The sequence below is a fragment of the Macaca fascicularis genome, chromosome 1, assembly GCF_037993035.2.
Source record: "Macaca fascicularis isolate 582-1 chromosome 1, T2T-MFA8v1.1".
NCBI lineage: Eukaryota > Metazoa > Chordata > Mammalia > Primates > Cercopithecidae > Macaca > Macaca fascicularis.
The window spans coordinates 225,576,462-225,596,498 of NC_088375.1; the positions used below are offsets into that span (position 1 = coordinate 225,576,462).

Genomic DNA, 20,037 nt, shown 5'->3' on the forward strand with positions numbered 1-20,037 from the left:
CATCCTGCCCACCGCTGTCTCTCCCATAAGGTCCGCAGACCCTCTTGCAAATGAAATGCATTGGCTTGCTCAGACACACTTATACTTGCAACAGGCATGCGGCTGTCCTCGGTTCAGGGCCCTCACTCACCCCAGCCCTCCCCTCCTCAAAGAAAACACACAGCACGATGCTGAGGCCCACAAACCCCTACACCCCATCCCCCAAATAAACAATTAAAGCATGGATTTTGGCAAATCAATTTTATTGTTTAAAAAAATAAATGTTACATTTGACATAGAAAAAGGCATTTTTAAAATGTTTTTAAAAGGTTTAAAAAGGCATTTGTTCTGGCCAGGCATGGTGGCTCACGCCTGTAATCCCAGCACTTTGGGAGGCTGAGGCAGGTGGATCACCTGAGGTCAGGAGGTCGAGACCAGCCTGGCCATGGTGAAACTCCATCTCTACTAAAAATATAAAAATCTGCTGGGCATGGTGGTGTAATCCCAGTTACTCAGGAGGCTGAGGTAGGAGAATCACTTGAACCTGGGAGGCAAAGGTTGCAGTGAGCCGAGATCACACCACTGCACTGCAGCCTGGGCGTCACAGAGAGACTCTGTCTCAAAAAAAAAGAAAAAAAAGCATTTGTTCTGAATGTGCCTTATCATCCCAGGCATCTGTAAGTTTCCATTGTTTCCATAAAAACCAGTGGGGTTCCCCTCTCTGAAAAAAAGCACCAACATTCCTCCCGCTTGGCAGTGGGTGGCTCTCATGCCCACGCCTCTCCACCCAAGGGAACAGTCTCTCTGCTCCTCACCTGGCAGAAGCCCAGACCCTGAGTCCCTAGCGCGGGGCAGAGCGCAGAAACATGATCCAGATGCGGCAGGCCCTGGCCCTGTCTAGTTCTCCTGCAACAGACTCTTAGCACTGCTCCAATCTGACCTGTCCGGCTGGAATCACAGTTCTCACTCGGGCACAGGTAAAGATGAGCTCCCAGGACCCAGCAGGGCCTCTGCCCCTAGGATCTGCTGCCAGCCGCCTCTTCCCAGTGGACAGAACTAGGAGGGGCAGGCTGTACCCAGCACATCTCAGAGAGATGGAGGCAAGCTGGGTTCCTGATGATTTCCAGCTAATACAGGTCCTTCCTCCTGCGTGTAGGCACCCCATTACGCTTTATAACAGACTCTCTAGACTTCTGTGGGGGTAAAGGACCCAAACTGACACAGGTAGTGTTTGTTCACACTTCCACTTTCAAAGCTAACTACTAGCTGTTCAAATATACTCCATACAGTTTTCAGCAAATCAAAGTGTTTACCTCTCCCACACCAAGGGAAGAAAAGATGCAGACTGCCTTAAAAGCACCTGACAGCAAGGCGAGGGTTTTAAAGATGAGCCTTGAGAATGAAAGCAGCAGCAGCAGTATAATTACCCCAGTGCTCCCCCTTCCCGCGTGTGGGTCACAGAGACAGGCACGTCCCCAGTGCTTTGCAAACAGAAGCACTCCCAACAATTGGCTAGAGGGAACGCTTCAGCAAAGGGATCATTTTCTCCCTGGCTTGCTGGACTCTCAGAAATGCATCTGAAAGCCTTTGCCACCCTGTCTTGTGCTCATGACAGCATGAGCCCGGCTGCACCTGGCTCAGCAACAAGCTGCGAGATCCTCAGCTTCTCTCTCACACCCCACCTCGAGCTTCTGACGGCAGCCTGGAGAACTGTGTGTGTGGCTGTTCCTGGATGACATCTGCTGTCACTCGTCTTCCCAGAACATCCGCTGCCCAGGGTTCCTGCTGTCTTCCCCAGTGGACAGATTTTGCAGGGAAGACTGAGGAAATGGGAGGGGGAGCTCTGCTCCAGAGCAGAAGGCACAGAAGGGAGGGTTTTTGTTTTATAGGTAGACTGCCCAGTGCATTGCAAAAGGAAAACCAAGAACAGGGAGTGTCCAACTCATCCCCTCTGCATGAGCAAATGAAGATGGACACTGGACTGGGCCAACCGACCCCGGGACTCACACTTGGTCAGTGGACAAGAGATAAAAGCAGGCCGAAGTATTACAGGAATCAATCTGCACTCCAGTGAGGCAGCTCCCATGACTGAGTTACAATGCTTGGAGCCCCTGAGGGCAGAGCGGCACCAGCTGGGAGGTTCGTACTGCATCATGGCTTCCGATGCCCTCGCAGGCTCTGATTCGCTGCTAGGTGCTGGTGAGGTTGGAAGAACTTCCTTCCTTCCTGTGTACAATGCAAACAGCGCCGCTTCAAGTGCCACCCACACGGGTGCAGCCTCATGGGAGAGCTGCACAGAGAGGGAATGCGTTCAGTTCAGCCAGCAGAAGTCCAGGGGTAAGTGGTCCCTAGTGGGTCACATGGCCTGTGACATCTGGAGGCTGCCAATCTTCGCCCTCTAGAGTCCCATTTGCAGGGTGGATGGGTGCTAGGGTGTCGTCTGGTCACTGTGGCCACCTAAGCCCCGTCACTACGGGCCTTTCCTGCACCGTGCTCACTCTCACACTGAGATGCCGCCAGGCAGCTTTTGTTTGTGTTTGTTTTTTTAAACCAGTGGAGTAAGTTCTAAGGGAGCCCCATGTGCTTAAGATAAAAATGTAGCTGGGGAAGCGGGTGCAGAGGCTGCTTCTTTGAGGCTGCATATATCTTACAGGACAAAACGTTTTGTACCTGAAAACCAAATTCTGGGAAACAGCCCTGCAGGTTTTTGGGAAGCTTCTCCCTCCCTGTCGTGAGTTCCACCTGGGCCCTCCGGGGGAACAGGGACAGGAGAAATGCAAGCAAAGCAGACAGGCCCGGAGTAGGGAGCCTGAGCCCTGCATATTTGAGAATCAAAACCCTCAAGGGAACAGTCGGCCAAATGGCAGGAAGCTTTGATAACTCTGCTAATTTGGGGGCCCAAGAGTAGGGTACAGCATTGTCTGCAGAGAAACAAACAACAGGGAAATTCAATCAGAAGGGCCTATCTTAACTTGCAGTTAGCAGAAAAATGTTCCCCCCGATTTTGACCTAGCAGAAATCTAGCTTAAAGTTCCGTGATTCCTTCCCCTTCCCCTCTACACACGGTAATCCTGCTTGCCCTAGAAATGCTGACTGACAAGGTCTCCCAAAGGAGGGGCCCTTCTGCCGTTTACGGGCCCCTGAGTGCACCCGTGGGCTTCCACGCGGATGGAATCACTGGTCCCCACCAGGGAACCTGGACTGTGGTAACTGCTGCCACCGTAGGACCCAAGGGCTCCCAGGCCAGGAAGAGGCAGGCGGCCTGCCTGGGAACACAGGCTGGAACCTGGAACCCTACAGACCTGGGTTCTGAGTGGGCTGCTCCCTGGGCTGTTGTCATCATTCTTTCTTCTCTTCTCTTTTTTTGAGACAGTGTCTCACTCTGTTTTCCAGGCTAGAGTGCAATAGTGTAATCACACCTTACTGCAGCCTCAGCCTCCTGGGCTCTGGTGATCCTCCCACCTCAGCCTCCCATAGTGCTGGGATTACACGCATGAACCACCACACCTAGCACAATTTGGTGAATTTTAAGAAGCATTTTTTAAAAATGAAAACTAAAAAATAGAGGATATCTGAAGTCCTAAGGGTTAAGAATTTCTTTATGAAACTTGCTTGGAACACGGTTGTAAACAAATGAACTGATTTATAATAGAAGGCACGTTTCTTGCTGCAGAGCATGGTCTGAAGTTCGAAAGCCACCAGCCTAGAGGGTTCTGAGAACTTCTTCCTAACACAGGGAAAGGGGTGGGCAGGGGCAGAGGCACACGGACATCCCCAGGTTTGGACTTTTCCAACATATCTGCGGAAGGCACTTGATTTTGGAAAGCAGACTTTTGGCATTTCGACCCTCACCCACGCTCCCACACCCACTCCGCACAGATCTGTGATGCATCCAAGGCAGGACTGAGTTAGAACAGGATATCCTAGGCTCCATGGCAGTGACTATTATTCAGAAATGGTGACATCAAGGGCCGGCTTGCCCCTCATCCTTCAGGGATGAAGCAAAGCAGACAGGCCCGGAGTAGGGAGCCTGAGCCCTGCATATTTTGGAATGAAACCGCTCAAGGGAATAGTCTGGCATAGTAGGCCAAATGGTAGGAAGCTTTGATTACTCTGCTAATTTGGGGGCCCAAGAGTAGGGCTACATCGTCAAGGAGGGACCCCACCTCCTTGGGCATATGGAGGCCCCTTTCTCTCTGGTGTTGCAACCGGAGAGGAGTCGGTTCCTGAAGAACAGATGGGAGAGTGCTGGGGCCAGGCACCCGGGGAGAGAGGAAGGGAATGAAAAGAAATCCGGCCCAGGAGCTGCGCAGGCAGCGGCGCAGTCAGGCGGCGGCAGTACAGTGCAAGGGCTCCCCCACGCGGCCAGCTGTGGAACTTCCACCGCGACCCCCAGTTCTCTCCTGAGCCCGCCCATCACGGGTAGCAGCTCCGATGCTAGGCGCCAGGAGGATGGCTTCCCGGCTCTGGGCACTGTGGTTCTGTCCTAAGAGGGCGCTCTCTGGGTATAAAAATAGATGTTCTAGCTGGGTGTGGTGGCTCACGCCTGTAATCCCAGCACTTTGGGAGGCTGAGGTGGGTAGACTGCCTGAGTTCAGGAGTTCAAGACCAGCCTGGGCAACATGGTAAAACCCTGTCTCTACTAAAATACAAAAATTAGGCAGGCGTGGTGGCCGGCGCCTATAGTACCAGCTACTCGGGAGGCTGACGCACGAGAATTGCTTGAACCCGGGAGGCGGAGGTTGTAGTGAGCCAAGATCTCGCCACTGTGCTCCAGCCTGGGCGACAGAGAGAGACCGTCTAAAAAAAAGAAAAAGAAAAAAAAAAGGCGAGATGCTCTGTCTGGCCTGGGTTGTTGGCGGCCAGAGTAAGTAGTCTGAACAAGAGCCCCAGCTTGGGAACCATGTCTCAGACTGGTACTGAAAATGAAAGCCAGGATTCCTTTAAATTCATAGCCTTGAAGTATAAACAGTCCAGAGCAGAGAAACTGACTTCGCCATGCTCCCTCACCCATGAAAGCCCTCTCTGAAAATGCGGTAGAAATTTTGTATCTGCCTGATCCAGAGAGCAAGTGTAAGGTGAGGGAGAAGCCAGACAGAAAAATCGACCTTAACCAAGAGTCCTATCTCCCAGCCTTGAGTTGTGGGATGTTGAACAAACAAAACTACATGTGTCCTGGGAATTTTGCTTTGTGTTGTTTTTTAAAAGAATGTCAGAGCCCTCCTTGGGGGTTTCAGAAAAGCAGGTATGGCTGACCCATGGCTTCTCAAGATCACAGTCCCCAACCTATGCTCACCGAGAAGATACCCAATCACTTCCCCAGTCTCAGGCTGAGAGTTAGTGGTGAAGTGAGAGGTGGCAGGAGAGACCGGCACACAGGAAGTCACGGGGGGGTCACCAAGGGGCAGGGAGAGAAGGCCTGGCTGTGGCCCTGTCACCCGCCAAGTGAGCCCCTGAAAAGGCTGTGGGCAGCCCCCTGCCAGAGAGGCCTGGCTCCTGTCTGGTGGGAGCAGAGCCACCTGGATGGCCCAGTGTCACTTGATGCTGCATCTCTCTCCCCGCTAATGAGCTGTCACCTCAGTGGGTGATTTAACTGGATCTTTCCTGGTAAAACAAGAGGGGCTCCTGAGAGCAGAAACACCCACCTAGGAGTCCGCCGAGATTGAAATGACCCTCTTAAATTGGGGCTCCCCGGAATGGCCTGATTATCTGCACCCAGTGTGCTTCATGGAGGAAGGCCAGCAGGACAGAGGAGCCGCGGAGGGCAGGGGTCCTCCCTGAGGAAGCTGGGGGAATGAGACCCCACCTTCCCACGCAGAGCAGGTCATGGACTGAGAAAGGCAGCTCCGAACAGCACTGAGATTTCTGCGGCTGGGCGCAGCAGCTCACACCTGTAATCCCAGCACCCTGGGAGGCTCAGATGGGAGGATCGCTTGAGCCCAGGAGTTTGAGACCAGCCTGGGCAACAGAGCAAGAGCTCATCTCTGCAAATATTTAAAAAAAAAAAAAAAAATTCTGGAACGCTTTTCACAGCCTAGTCTTTGCTGCCGTATTCCTGTTATCAGCCCTCATTCTCCATAAATGGCGTCTGAGAAACAGCAAAGACACAGGGAGGAGCCTGGCATTCCTACCGCACAGCCAGGATGGAGGAGAGAGGGATGGCAAGTGGGAGCAGGTGGAGGCAGTGAAGAAGAGGGCCAGAGGCTAGATGTGCAGGGGTTCTAGAAGAACGGGCAGCTGGGGAAGGAGGGGCTTGACCCCCTCAGGGTCTCAAGACAGTCCCCAGTGCCCCTGCTTTGCACAGGGTAATGTACTCCCCTGGGCGCCTCTGCACCCTTCTGTCTACCAATCATGCTCTGAATGTTCCCCAGGAGCCAGTTCAAGGATCACCTCCCCCAGGAAACCTTCCCTGATTAACCTCAGCCCACCACGTCTCCTCTTGTGAACACCGGAGTTTGGGCGCCATCCTGTGTTGTGCTGGTTGATGTGGATGTGTAACTGGCTAGAGGTCTTTTCTTAAGGCTTCTCTCCTGGCCCGGATTTGAAGCTTCTCATGAGCAGATTCCATGTCTTCCTTGTTTCTGCATCTACCCACCACTAGACAGAGCTGCCTGTCAAAGGCATCGGGACAAGGCCTTGTCCTGCCCTCTGGGGCCTGACTGTGGGGCAGCAGGTTCTGGAGAGCCAGGGCACGCTGGGCAGGTGGTGGAGCTGAGAAGGGAGGGAAGACACAGGTGAAGGAAAGCACAGGAGCAGAGTGGGCAAGGGGCACAGGCACCCTCATGCCAGGAAGGCGTCGTAGTCCATGTACCACACCAGTTGGCCAGAGTGCGGCAGGACACCCGAGATGGGCCACTTCTTGGGCTCATAGCCCACCCGGCTCACCAGCGCGGTGATCTCACGCTTCATCCTGCCCATGACTAGGACTGCCACCTTCTTGGCACGGTTGATGAGAGGCAGGCTAAGGCTCATGCGGCGGTGTGGCTGGGAGGGGCTCGTGGTCAGCACGACCAGCTGCTCGCCGTCCAGGCCAGTGGGCGACTGTGGGAAAAGGGAGGCTGTGTGCCCATCGGCACCCATGCCCAGCAGCACCAGGTCGAAGCTGCTATTGGCCACCAGGGCTGAGATCTCCCTGGCGTAGATCTGGGCGCCCTGGTCCTCCTCGGCGCAGAGCCGCTGCTGCAGGTGCACAGGCATGGGGTGGATGTTGTAGTAGGGGACCCGGACGTGCTGCAGCAGGTGGGCCTGCAGGCCCTGGAAGTTGGACTCCGGGTCCGAGAGCGGGACGCAGCGCTCGTCAACCAGCCACAGGTGCGTGTGGGCCCAGGGGAAGCCGTAGTGTGCCGTGGCCAGCTGCTGGAACAGGGCCACGGGGCTCGAGCCCCCTGACAGCGCCAGGTGGAACTGGCCAAAGCGCCGCACGGCCCGCACAGCAGTGGCCTCAATGTCGTTAGCCAGCTTAGAGATCAGCTCCTCGGACCAGGCGGAGACCAGCGGGCTCTCTCGGTACTTGGCCCTGAGGACCTGGAAGTCACTGGGCATTGGGGCCGGCCCTGGCCCTGGCACTAGCTGCTCCGGCTGCTGCTGGGAAAAGAACAACCGGCCGCTACTGAACTCAAAGTCCAACAGACGGCCGTTCTCAGCTCCTCCAGGATAGAGGCGTGGGGCCTTATGGGCCAGGCTCTCCAGCAGAGGGGTCCAGAAGCCCCAGGAGGCCAGCAAGTTCTCTGTGGTGATGAAGGAATCCTTCCGGCCATGGAAGATATGGGATAAGAGGACAGAGTGGGCGTCCCGCTCCTGCACGGGGCTGTAGGCGTAGTAATCGGACAGAGGGCTGCCGAAAAGGCGGAGCCCAGGTGGGCCCTCCATTTCCTTCCAGCTGGAGGGCAGGGAGGGCCTGAACAGGTTCCTGCTGACCAGCACGGCGGGGCTGCCCAGGTCGCCGTGGCCGATGTGGAAGATGAGCTGCCGAGGCAGGCACTGGCTCTGTGCCGCAGCCCAGTGCTTTTCGCTCTGCACGCAGCAGGCCTGGTTCTTGAACAAGATCCGAGCGTAGCCCACTCTCTCGTCCAAGGCTTTGCCAGACATCAAGATGAAAGGCACGCCCTCCCAGCGAAGATTGTCGATGTGCACGAGAACGGCTGGGGCGAGGGAACAGCAGAGGGTGACTCTCTGGCACAGACCAGGACTCTCCGGCCAGCCCTCTCCTCTCCTCGCTGGGCCCTCTGGGCGTCCCCCTGCCTCAGGGAAGCCCCTCACCTTGCCATGCTCACCCCTCACCTGGCATCTCTTCCATGACCTTCTCTTCCCAGTCCATGCTTGAAAACCGGCCTCTGGAGCTATCTCTACGGCTTTGACACCTGCCTTCCTTGAGGCCCCTCTTAGAGTTATGGTCCGCCAGCAAAGGAGAACCGGGCTGAGAACATCCAACCTGGAGACTCTAAAGGACGCCCCACAGTGGGGGCAAGTGGGGTGGGGGACCCTGACTCTTAGGTGTGTGAGGGGGCAGGGGTCCTACAGAGAAACGTGCTCCCCTCCTGTTTGTGAAGCATTCAGGATGCACCCGACGCAGGGTCAGAGGTGCGGGGTGGGGAGCCAGGCACCCCAGCAGAGGCCCGTGGGTGGAGTGTTGGCGAGGAGGGGCAAGGCCTGGTGGCAAGAGCCAGGGGCTGACAGTATTCCATGCCCAAGTTCCAAGCCTGGTTCATTTTGACGACTTCACCGAGCCTTACGTTTCCTCACCTATAAAACGGGGCTAATGGCCCTTGCCTCGTGGTTGGTGCGTGAGGCTTGTATGAGAGGCATCTATAAAGCACCTGGCACACGGCGCATGCTCAACAGGCAGCTGTGGCTCTCACTGCCTGGCTGCTACCTGGTGAGGAGCCAGCCCCTCCCAGAAAGCCCTGGGCCTCTGGAACCGCCCAGAGGACAGCCCTGGCATGGCACTTGGCCGCTGGAACTGTCTCTAGCTGCGGCCAGGCAAAAGGCGTGCGGCCTCACTGGGGAGGCCCTATGAGGCAGGAACCAGGTCTGTCTGAGCCTCGCACGACAAACCCTTGGGAAGCATCTGGGACTGAACTGTGGCTGACGTGAGGCCGTGGCCATCAGGATGTCCTTTGCCCAGAGAGCACCACCAGCTGGCCTGCTGCTTCAGGCTGGTAGGAGGCCAGGGAGACAGGGGAATGCCATCCTTGCCTCTGAGCACCCTGGGGGAAATCCCACCTCAAGTCCCCTCCACCCCACCCAAGGGCATCTGCTTTGGAAAGCTGCCCCCGGCGAAGTGGGCAGCCCAGTGCCCCATGCCCGGCCCCAGGGCCCACCTGCGAAGGTCGGCGTCAGGCTGTGGAAGCTGTCTGGCTTCTGCAGCTCTCTGCGCACCTGCTCATTGTAAGACTGGTACTGGCCCACGACGGCACTGCCCCTCTGCAGGCCCCGCAGCGCCTGGAAGACCTGAAGCTTGTGCCGCAGCACAGCCTCCGCACTGCTGACATTGAGGGGCAGCTCCATGGCCACGAGGGTGAGGACCTCCGTCAGATGGTTCTGGAGGACGTCGCGAATGACACCATACTCCTCATAGAAGCTGGTGCGGCCTGGTGGAGGGAGGTGGAGAAGTGGGGAGGATGTAAAGAGAGGCCAGAGCATCCGATTTCCCCAAGGTGCACCAAAACCCCAGCCTGCACATTTGTCCTGCATCCTCTTCCCCCAGTCCACAGGGCCTATAAAAATGGTGCACACCGAAACCAACCTCACCACGAGAAGGGACGGAGGAAGTCTGGGAGCCACCTCTGTCAATGAGAACTATTTTAAGAGAAGGCGACAAATCGGTGAGCCTCTCCAGAAATCCACATGAAGAAAGCTCTATTCCTAGCAAAGGACAGATTGCCTCTGCAGATACTGGCCAGCCCCTCACCCTGCCCTGCCTGGCCACTGCCAGCAGCAGGCTCAGCACTGTGGGGGCTGCGGCACCACGGCGGGGGCTGAGGCACCATGGCAGGGGCTGGGGCCCCAGAGTTTGACTGCCGCTTACTAGCGTGTGATCTTGGGCAAGTTACTGGACTTTTGTTCCTGCGTCCTGCCCTTGGATGAGACTAACAAATGCTGCCTCACTACTGGGCGCACACCTGTGTCAGGCAATGTGCAGGGGAGTGGGAGGGAGGGAATGTGGGAAGAGAAAAGGAAGTAAACAAAATTACAGAGCAGTTGTGACAGAGGGTAATGAAAAGGCCCCTCCGAGACCTGAAGAGCCAGCCTCGCAAAAAGCCAGTGAGAAAGCATCTCAGATGCAGGGACCCTTAGGTGGCAAAACCCTGAGGCAGGAAGGAACTTGGTGTGCTGGGGGCCAGATGGAGGTGAGGAAAGAGTGGGGACAGCGGTGAGGCTGGAGAAGAGTTCAGGGGTCTTGCAGGACAAGGTGAAGAGACTGGACTTTTTTCTAAGCTCAGTTGTAGGGAGGACACTGGAGGGTTTGAGGCAGGAGAAGATGAGACCTGACCTATCCTGGGGATCGACCCCTGGCCTTAGGGGGAGAATGGGTGCAGATGCAGGGAAGGCAAGGAAGAGGCTGCAGAGCTGCCCAGCAGAGACGACCGGGCCTGGACTAATGGGCAGTACAGGAGCTGGAGGGGAGGGAGAGGCACCTCAGAGTCAGGATTGACTGGACCTGCTGACAGATGGGGTGGGTGTGAGCAAAATGGAGGCCCCAAAGATGAGCCCTGGAAGTGGGGCCTGAGCGGAGGGATGGGCAGTGGAGGCGCTCACAGACATGGGGAGGCGGGAGCAGAGGGGTTTGGTGGAGGGTTTAGGTGTGTTTTGGCTGAAGACTCCTAGGCGCAGATGTCCAGTTGTCAGGTGCACGGGGTAACTGTGAGGATAAAAGGGAAGGACACCTGGAGAACACGGAGCAGCACACCCAGCGTAACAGCAGCAACATAACACCACCAGTGGAACAACATAACACCACCAGTGGAACAACGTAACACCAGCATAACAGCAGTGCAGCAACACCAGCGTAACAACAACATAACAACACTGACGTAACAACAGCAACGTAACACCACCAGTGTAACAAAACCAGCATAACAGCAGTGCAGCAACACCAGCGTAACAACAACATAACACCGACGTAACAACAGCAACGTAACACCACCAGTGTAACAACATAACACCACCAGTATAACAGCAACACCAGCATAACAACATAACACCAACACAACAACAGTAACATAACACTGGCGTAACAACAACATAACAACACCAGACTAACAACAGCAACGTAACAACACCGGTGTAACAACATAACACCACCGGTATAACAACATAACACCAGCATAATAGCAGTGCAGCAACACCAGCATAACAACAACATAACACTAACACAACAACAGTAACATAACACTGGCGTAACAACAACATAACACCACCAGACTAACAGCAGCAACGTAACACCGGTGTAACAACATAACACCAGCACAACAACAAAACAACAAAACAACACCGGCATAGCAACAACATACCACCGTAACAACAGCAACATAACAACACTGGTGTAATAACAATGTAACACCAGTGTAACAACAGCAACATAACACCACCAGTAGAACAACATAACACCAGCATAACAGCAGTGCAGCAACACCACCATAACAACACCGACGTAACAACAGTAACGTACCACCACTAGTGTAACAACACCAGCATAACAGCAGTGCAGCAACACCAGTGTAACAACATAACACCAACACAACAGTAACACAACACTGGCATAACAACAACATAACACCACCAGACTAACAGCAGCAACGTAACAACACCGGTGTAACAACATAACACCAGCACAACAATAAAACAACACCGGCATAGCTACAACATACCACCATAACATAACAACACTGGTGTAATAACAATGTAACACCAGTGTAAAAATAGCAACATAACACCAGTGTAACAACAACATAACAACACCGGCCTAACAACAGCAACATAACACCACTGGCATAACAGCAATGTAACACTGGCATAACAACATAACAACACTGGTATGACAATGATGTAACACCAGCGTAACAACAACATAACACCGGCATAACATTAGCAACACAACACTGGCGTAACAACAACATAACAACCCTGGCGTAACAATACCGGTATAACAACGTAACAACATGGGCATAACAGCAATGTAACAACACTGGCGTAACAACACCAACATAACAACACCGGTGTAACAACAGCAACGTCACACCAGCGTTAACAATACTGATGTAACACCACCACCATAACAACACTGGCATAACAACACTGGTGTAACAGCAGCAACATAACAACAGTGGTGTAACACCAACATAACACCACCACCATAACAACATTGGCACAACAACACTGGTGTAACAATAGCAACATAACAACAATGGTGTAACACCAACATAACACCACCACCATAACAACATCAACGCTGACAACAGCCCCAGCCCGCACTGGGCCCGTGCCGCTCCTCCCCATACTCACAAAGACCCTGCACACAGGCACCATGATCACTCCTGCTCCACGAGTGAGGAAGGAGACAGGTGACCAGGCTGGTGGGGCAGAAGCAGGCACTGCTTAACCACGAGCTCTACGCCACCCCCTCCTCCGAGGCTCAACCCCGGTGGGCACTGATTATCAGTGACTCAAATATACAGGACAGTCCCAGAGCACAGGGTTCCAACGCATACCACCTCGCAGGAGAGTTCCAACACCCGAGTCTCCTCACAACCTCACCTCCAGAGAGAGCCTGGCCTCATGACACGAGCAGCCATCGTTTCTCAAAGGCTTCTGCATGCAGGACCCCTAACCTGGGATTCGTTTGTTCACCCAGCAAACTCCCACTCATCCTTAAGGGCTCGGCTTCTAGGAGCTTCGGCCTACCCCTTCTGAGGGGCCCTGTCTTTTCCTAGCCCAGCTGACTATAATTCAGGTCTGTTTCTCTTTCTTCCCCTCTACAAGGGAGGCTCCATCTGAGTTGCTTCCCGGCTATAAGGGAGGCTCCATCTGAGTGGTATCTCCCTCTGCTGCATCCCTAGCCCCTAACACAGCACTACGTTCAGATAGTGGACAGCAGAGAAAATGAAGATCCACACATCATCACGGACAAACCTCCAAAACCTAATGTGGTGAGAAAGCAACATGATTACTTTGATAAAATAAAAATTAATTTGAAAATAGGATATAGGCCAGGCGGAGGGGCTCATGCTAGTAATCCCAGCACTTTGGGAGGCCAAGGCCAGAGGATCACTTGAGCCCAGAGTCCAGGAGTTTAAGACCATCTTGGGCAACAAAGTGAGACCCTGTTTCTACAAAAAATTAAAAAAAAAAAAGTTAACCAAGTGTGGTCCCAACTATTTGGGAGGCTGTGGTGGGAGGATTGCTTGAGCCCAGAAGGTCAAGGCTGCAGTGAGCTGTGATCGCGCCACTGCACTCCATCTGGACAACACAGAGTGAGACCCTGTCTCAAAAAAAAAAAAAAAAAGAAAGAAAAAGAAAACAGGATATAAAGTGACCAAAATAAACAGAACTTCAATCAATGAAAAACGTAATTGGAAATTAGAAATTCAGTAGATGGGCCTTACAGATGAGAAACAGCTGTACAGAGTCAGCTAGCAGAAGACAGAGCTGAAACAATTCTCCCAAACGGTGGACACAGAGACAAAAAGATCCATGCTTGGACACATACAAGATGACTCTTGTTCAAAATTAAACAACAGGTTGTTTAGGGAACGAGGTGTGCATGGAAACGTAAGGAGAAGTGAGGGGATAATCTATCTGCAACTCGGAAGCATAACATGAGGAAATAGGTCAGAATGTGGGGAGGGACACACAGGAGAATCAAATTCTTTTTTTAAAAACGGTGGTAGGTGGATTGGTGTTTGTTATACCATAGTTCTGTATCTCTTCCATGCATTCTGTAAACTTCAGTTTTACCTAGGACCTAGTTAACATTTAATTCAAACAGACAAAAAGCAGCGGATTCTAAGTTCAGGCCTGCTGAGCCCAGCATGCTCCCTGCCAGCAGCCATTCTGGGTCCACGGCGCCAATCCTGAGCACCTGCCCTGACCGGGTTGTTGGTGTGCACTCTCGGGTCAACTAGACAGCAAGCATGCCCAGGTCACGGCTGGGGGAACAACCTGCCCTGAAGCCAGCCCGATATGCCATTTCTGACAGCAGCACCAGTGCTGGGGGCAAGAAATGAAGCCGGCAGCCACTCGTAGGAAGGCACCCTGTCCCCGGCCATAGCAACCGGAAGCTAGAGGGTGCAGCTCCGTCCAGGGATACCAAACCCTGAAATGAACAGGAAGTCCAGCCCAACTGTGCCAACCAAAATGCCAAGAGTGGTCCCCACTGGGAAAACAATGGCTGAAGTCCCCCAGCTCTGTAGTGTTATGGCCTTCAAAGTTCTTGTGCTATTGTTGAGAAGACATTCAGAAAAAGAGAATACTGATGACAGCAATGTCTGTGGATCAGTCCATTTATCCTCAGAATAACAACCTATAAGGAGGCCCTTCTATTTCCCCTATTTTAAAATATAAGGAACCTGAAGTTCAGAGAGGTTGATAACTTACTCAAGGTCACACACAGCTGGTGAAGAGGTAAAAATGAGATTCAAACCCAGGCAGTTGGCCCCAGAGCCTGCAAAAGATTTCCCTTTTAATTACCTACTACTCAACCCTACAACAGAATGGTGTGAAGTTAAGTGGCGTGGGCACCACTGGCCTTTAGAAACAGAGCACAATGAAGAAGCCGGCTGAGCTTCTGGAAGGAAGGGTCTAGGGCAAATGTCAGAGATTCCAATGCCTACCGGAGCCGGCAAAAGCAAAGAGGATGGAGTAAGGCTGGTGTCCCTCACAGGGACAGTTAAGTACCTCAGCTGCATTCAGGTGGTGCCTCACAGGAGTATGGGCCCAGGGTGACCAAACCTTCCAATTCTCCTTTTTGGGAGAATGTAAAAAGACAATTCTTCCCTTCCCCTGCAATAGTAGAACAGGAAAATTAGGAACATCTTATATTTGAAAGGGACCTAAGGCCTGGCACAGTGGCTTATGCCTGTAATCCCAGCATTTTGGGAGGCTGAGTCGGCCAGATCTCCTGAGTCCAGGAGTTCAAGACCAGCCTAGGCAACATGGCAAAACCCCGTCTACAAAAAATACAAAAATTAGCCGGGCATGGTGGCATACATCTGTGGTCCCAGCTACTTGGGAGGCTGAGGTGTGAGGATCACTTAAGCCTAGGAGGTCGAGGCTGCAGTGAGCTATGATTGCACCACTGCACTCCAGCCAGGGCAACAGATCAAGACCCTGTCTCCAAAAATAATAAATAAATAAATAAATAAATAAATAAATAAAAAGAGTTCTTGGCCTCAAACAGTTAAACAGAGTCATGATCCAGCAACCCCACTCCTGGGTTTACACTCAAGGGAAATAAAAATGCAGGTCCACACAAAAGCTTGTACATGAATGCTCATTGCAGCATTATTCATAATTGCCAAAAAGTAGAGACAACCCAAATGTCCACCAACTGGTGACTGGATAAATTATAGTATACCTATACAATAAGATAATATCCAGCAGTAGAAAGGAATAAAGTGCTGGTACCTGCTAGAACATGGATGAACTCTGAACACAGGATGCTAAGTGACAGAAACCACACACCGTATGATCCTATATGTACGAGATATCCAGAATAGGCAACCCCACAGAGAATGCAGTTCCGTGGTTGCCAGGAGCTGGGGGGAGGGGGAAGTTAGTGGATGACAACTAAGGGGTACAGAGTTTCCTTTCCCGTGATGAACATGTTCCAAAATTGATTGTGGTACTGACACACAACTCTGTGAATACACTAAAGCCCACTGGCCTGTCCACCTTAACTGAGTAAAGTGTAGCAGGATTTGTGAGTTATGGCTCAATAAAACTTTTGTAAAAAGGTTTTAGAATAGGGAAGCAGAACCACGAAAGAGGTACTTAAGGCAGATGAAGCTGTCTGCGACCCGCAAGACGAACAGGATGGGACTGGTGGTAGTGAAATCAACGAGGCAGCCTTTGCTGCAATCAAAGGAAGTAACAAAGGTAGGAGGCAACAAAGTCACAGTGAACTGCAAAGAAGTTATTATAGACGAATACAAACTACTTGGTGGCTGGCTGGATCTGTGAATGGTGGTGCACAGCTGTGATCTGGAGTGTGGTCTCTGGAGTTAGGCTGCTCCAGTATTTTATTTTATTTTATTTTATTTTATTTTATTTTATTTTATTTTATTTGAGATGGAGCTTCCCTCTGTTACCCACGTTGGGGTGCAGTGGCGCGATCTTGGCTCACTGCAACCTTCGCCTCCCGGGTTCCAGCAATTCTCCTGCCTCAGCCTCCCGAGTAGCTGGGATTATAGGCACATGCTACCACACGTGGCTAATTTTTGTATTTTTAGTGGAGATGGGGTTTCACCATGTTGGCCAGGCCGGTCTTGAACTCCTGACCTCAAGTGATCCACCTGTCTCGGCCTCCCAAAGTGCTGGGATTACAGGTGTGAGCCACCATGCCCAGTCGGTCCTGGTTTAAATACGGGCTCTACCATCTTTCAGGCCTGTGATCTCCAGTAACTGACATCACCTCACGTGGGAACAAGCAACAATCCCCGCGCCTCCCTTGCAGGGCTTCTGGGGGCCTTCAGGAGTGAATAACCACACAGGGCTTTGAACAGTGGGTAGCACATAGGAAACACTGATAAATATGGGTTGGAATTTTTCTTATGACAGATGCTATAAGAGAGGGGCTACCGGCCTGGTCACTCAGAGAGCACTGTTACCATCTGAAATAAAGAGGTTAGAAAAAGTAGTTGGTATTTCATGAGAAAAATGCAGTGGTGGTTTTCATTCTAAATCTGCTGCATCTGAAGTGATGGTGCAGCTCCCCATGGAGCTCTCTAAAAGGCGGCTGGAGGCATAAACTAGGGCCTGGGGAGACAACAGACACTGGAGAGAAACTGGATTTCATCAAACCCGAAATGCCATCAGTGGTGGAGGCATCGCTGTTTTATAACCCCTAAGAAAGAAAAGGGTTTCCAGTTCCACTTTGTCAACCCGTTAAGGATAAACCCAACTTCAGAGACATCCAAATATGAAAAATATGTGTCTTTTGATCAATGAATTACAGATTTATATGTCAACAACATAGTTAAAGTTTTAAAAACAGATGAATTTTTGATGAAGGGAACACAACAGAGTCCCTAAAAGCCCTGTTATCTGCTTGCTATTCATTAATGTAGCAAATCCCTAAGCGGCCCCTTTCCTATTTTTATCCTCTCTCAATTCTCAGAAAGAATGCATTCCACGGGTTTACTACCTGCTGGGTAAAAGAGAGCTTCCTTTATTCCTTAATTTCAAGCTTCAGGGGGTGCGCCTGTGTTTAACACGGCCTGTAGATTTATGGACTTTGCTCCTCTCCTGGTTGGCTCTGTCTTTTCAGAGTTTAATGCAGTGACCGGGACCGTGGCCTGGCACCTCCCCGGGAAGAGGCCATGCAGCTGAGTGCAAGGACAGGAGGTGAGGGGCTGGCCCTCCTGCTGATGCTGATCTTTTCTAGTTACCGCCAGTTATTGTGGACTGATTTCTCCTAAAAATGATCTATATTGGCTCCTAGTATCTTTTCCTGGGTTGAAAGTTGAGGGTTGAAACCCATCAGTATATGAAAAGGATAGAGAAAAGCACAACCAGGGTGGACATTGGGAAGAAAGACCCCCTGTAAACTTGGCTCCTGCCTGTGCACATCCAGAGCTCGTCCAAGGTCAGAGGATGACAAAGTAGGGGGGCCATGACTGCGCCCGCCGGCCCTGCTGCTCAGTCTCGTAACAGAGAGCAACAGCTGGAAAGCACTTCTTCCCCTTGGCCCAGTCGTTCCACTGCAGAAGCATATACTTACAGGGAAGATGTTTCTTTAAAATGCTCATAAATGTTCTCGAATTAGATAGTAGTTGCATAACTTTGTAAATATACTGAAAACCACTTAATTTTATATTTAAAAAACGTAAATTTTGTGGTATGTGCATTGTATCTCAATTTTTTTAAAAGCTCATAAAGTAATATCTAAGATAGAAGCCAGGGGAGGCGGGGCACTCCTGTAGTCTCAGCTACTTGGGAGGTTAAAGCAAGAGAGGATCACTTGAGACCAGGCATTCAAGAGCAGCCTGGGCAACATAACAAGACTCCATCTCTAAGATTATAATAATAAAATGGCAAAACACCAGAAACAACCAAAAAGCTTAATAAAAGAGTTTATAACACATGTTCTGTGGTATGAACAGAACTGAACAGAAATACAAGTATTAAAAGGTATATATTGTGCAGACTGCTAATACATAGAGATTTAAATACATATACAACTGTGTGTGTATATGTGAGAGAGAAATATGACATAAAGAATGGACATAAAAGAGTATGACATATCAATTTACAGGATTTATATAATAATCCAATATAAGTCATGTGGAACTCAGACACACTGCCGCTGCCTCTCCTTGCAAACTTGGAAGAAGAACAACACTTCCATTTGTAACGTATTTCCGTGTGCATTATCTGATTTAATCCTTAAAACTACCCGAGAGAGAGAGGTACCGGGGCTATCAGCATTGTATAGAGGTGTGCTGAAGGTCACAGCCTTCAGAACCAGGACCAGAAACCCCCTCCTCATTGCTTCCACATTGTGGGAAATCCAGGTTTCCCCAACAAAAATAGATTAAAAAAAAAAAAAAAAGACAAACAACTAAGAGCCAGCTGCAATCCCTATCAACACCTTCTGGGATTACTAAAAATAAAAAGAGGTGAGGGCCAAGGAGAGCGCAGTGTGCTGGCTGGTGCTTTCTCTGGACAGGAGATCCAGCAGCTGCCCTGGACTCACCTCGCAGACAGCTCTGCAGATGGGGCGAGAAGGGGAACTGGCCCTGCTGAGCGAGCTCCTGGCCCCTTCTGGCACACCAGGATGGAAGGCGAGACAGCTGGTGTGTGCCTGGAAGGACCCTGGCTGCCCTGGTCCCTCAGTGAGAGGCACTGAACGGTCACTCCAGCCCTCAGAGGTGGGGCAAGCATCAGGCTCCTTTCCCCATGTCAGGACAGGGACCCTCCCAGCAGTGACATCCTCAGGAAGTCTCCCTCCTTCTTTCTAACAACAACAACAGGCCTTCTACACAGAGGGGAAACTAGGGCAGCAGTGAGACTGGCCCTGAGTGCGTTCCAGCAGGGAGGCCAACTGCTGAAGGCCTGGCCAGCTTGGGAGGCTGTGGAGCTCAGTGGCTAGAGGCTTGGGCTCTGAGGTGCCCGAGACCTCGGTTCCAATTCCAGCACTCCCGACAGAAAAGGCAGCCGGACCCAGACAGCTGAACACAGCCCATTAATCACATGGGCCCGCCTGTCTGCAGAGCCCTCCAGATGCCATGATGAGGGCCAACCAGGGTCATCTCTGGGATGAAGGAGGCTCAGTGACTCTCCTTCTATGGCCCATGCTGCTTCAGAGACCCCAGCCAGGGTAACCTGGGTGGCTGTGCCTCTCAGGGGCTCACAGACTGGGACACACAGGAGAAGCACCCCAGGTCAGGCTGAGGGGAGCTGGGTACCAGATCCCTGCTTCCTTTCCTCCTCTCCACCCCCTCCGGCCTGTGCAGTAGCCTTGACTCTGCAGCAAACTCCTCTGGGCCAGAGGCTGCAGCAAGAAAAAAAAAAAAACAGCACTCACCCAGCATGGAGGACGGCGGGGAGGGAGCCGGGGAAGCCGGCTTCCACCCACTTAGATGTGTGCGATACGGATGGGGGAAGACATCCAAACGACCTTGCAGCTCAGAAGTCCCTTTCCTGGGGCCTGCGGCAGCTCTGGACCAGGAATGCTCCATTTCCCAGGCCTGGCTTGCAGCCTCCTCCCTTCCCAGCACTCAGGGTGCTGGCTTGGGTTACGCAGGTGCCACTCCTGCCTAGGAGTCAGCTAGGGTTGCACCACTGCGGGGGTGGAGGGCAGCTGGGATCCACCGGAATCCTTGGCAGGGGCAGAGCACA

General features: G+C 52.1%; 1 protein-coding gene across 14 annotated transcripts in view; it reads right to left on the reverse strand.

The window, feature by feature from the left end:
* Positions 1-225: 225 nt before the first annotated feature.
* The window catches only part of H6PD (hexose-6-phosphate dehydrogenase/glucose 1-dehydrogenase), a 34,777-nt gene continuing 14,965 nt past the window's right edge, over positions 226-20,037 (reverse strand). For 2 of the 14 annotated variants that reach the window (XR_012426413.1, XR_012426412.1), the window contains exons 4-6: positions 9,300-9,569; positions 6,398-8,120; positions 226-2,900 (exon numbers count right to left, since the gene is read on the reverse strand). Coding sequence is in view for 10 of the 14 variants with exons in the window: in XM_074021136.1 (XP_073877237.1) it covers positions 6,760-8,120; positions 9,300-9,569; positions 19,724-19,877 (1,785 nt within the window). In the remaining 4 variants the exon portion in view is untranslated. Of the gene's footprint in view, positions 8,121-8,259; positions 9,570-19,723; positions 19,985-20,037 lie in introns of those variants that run through there. The other 12 variants (XM_074021147.1, XM_074021149.1, XM_074021146.1 and 9 more) reach the window with 9 other exon arrangements.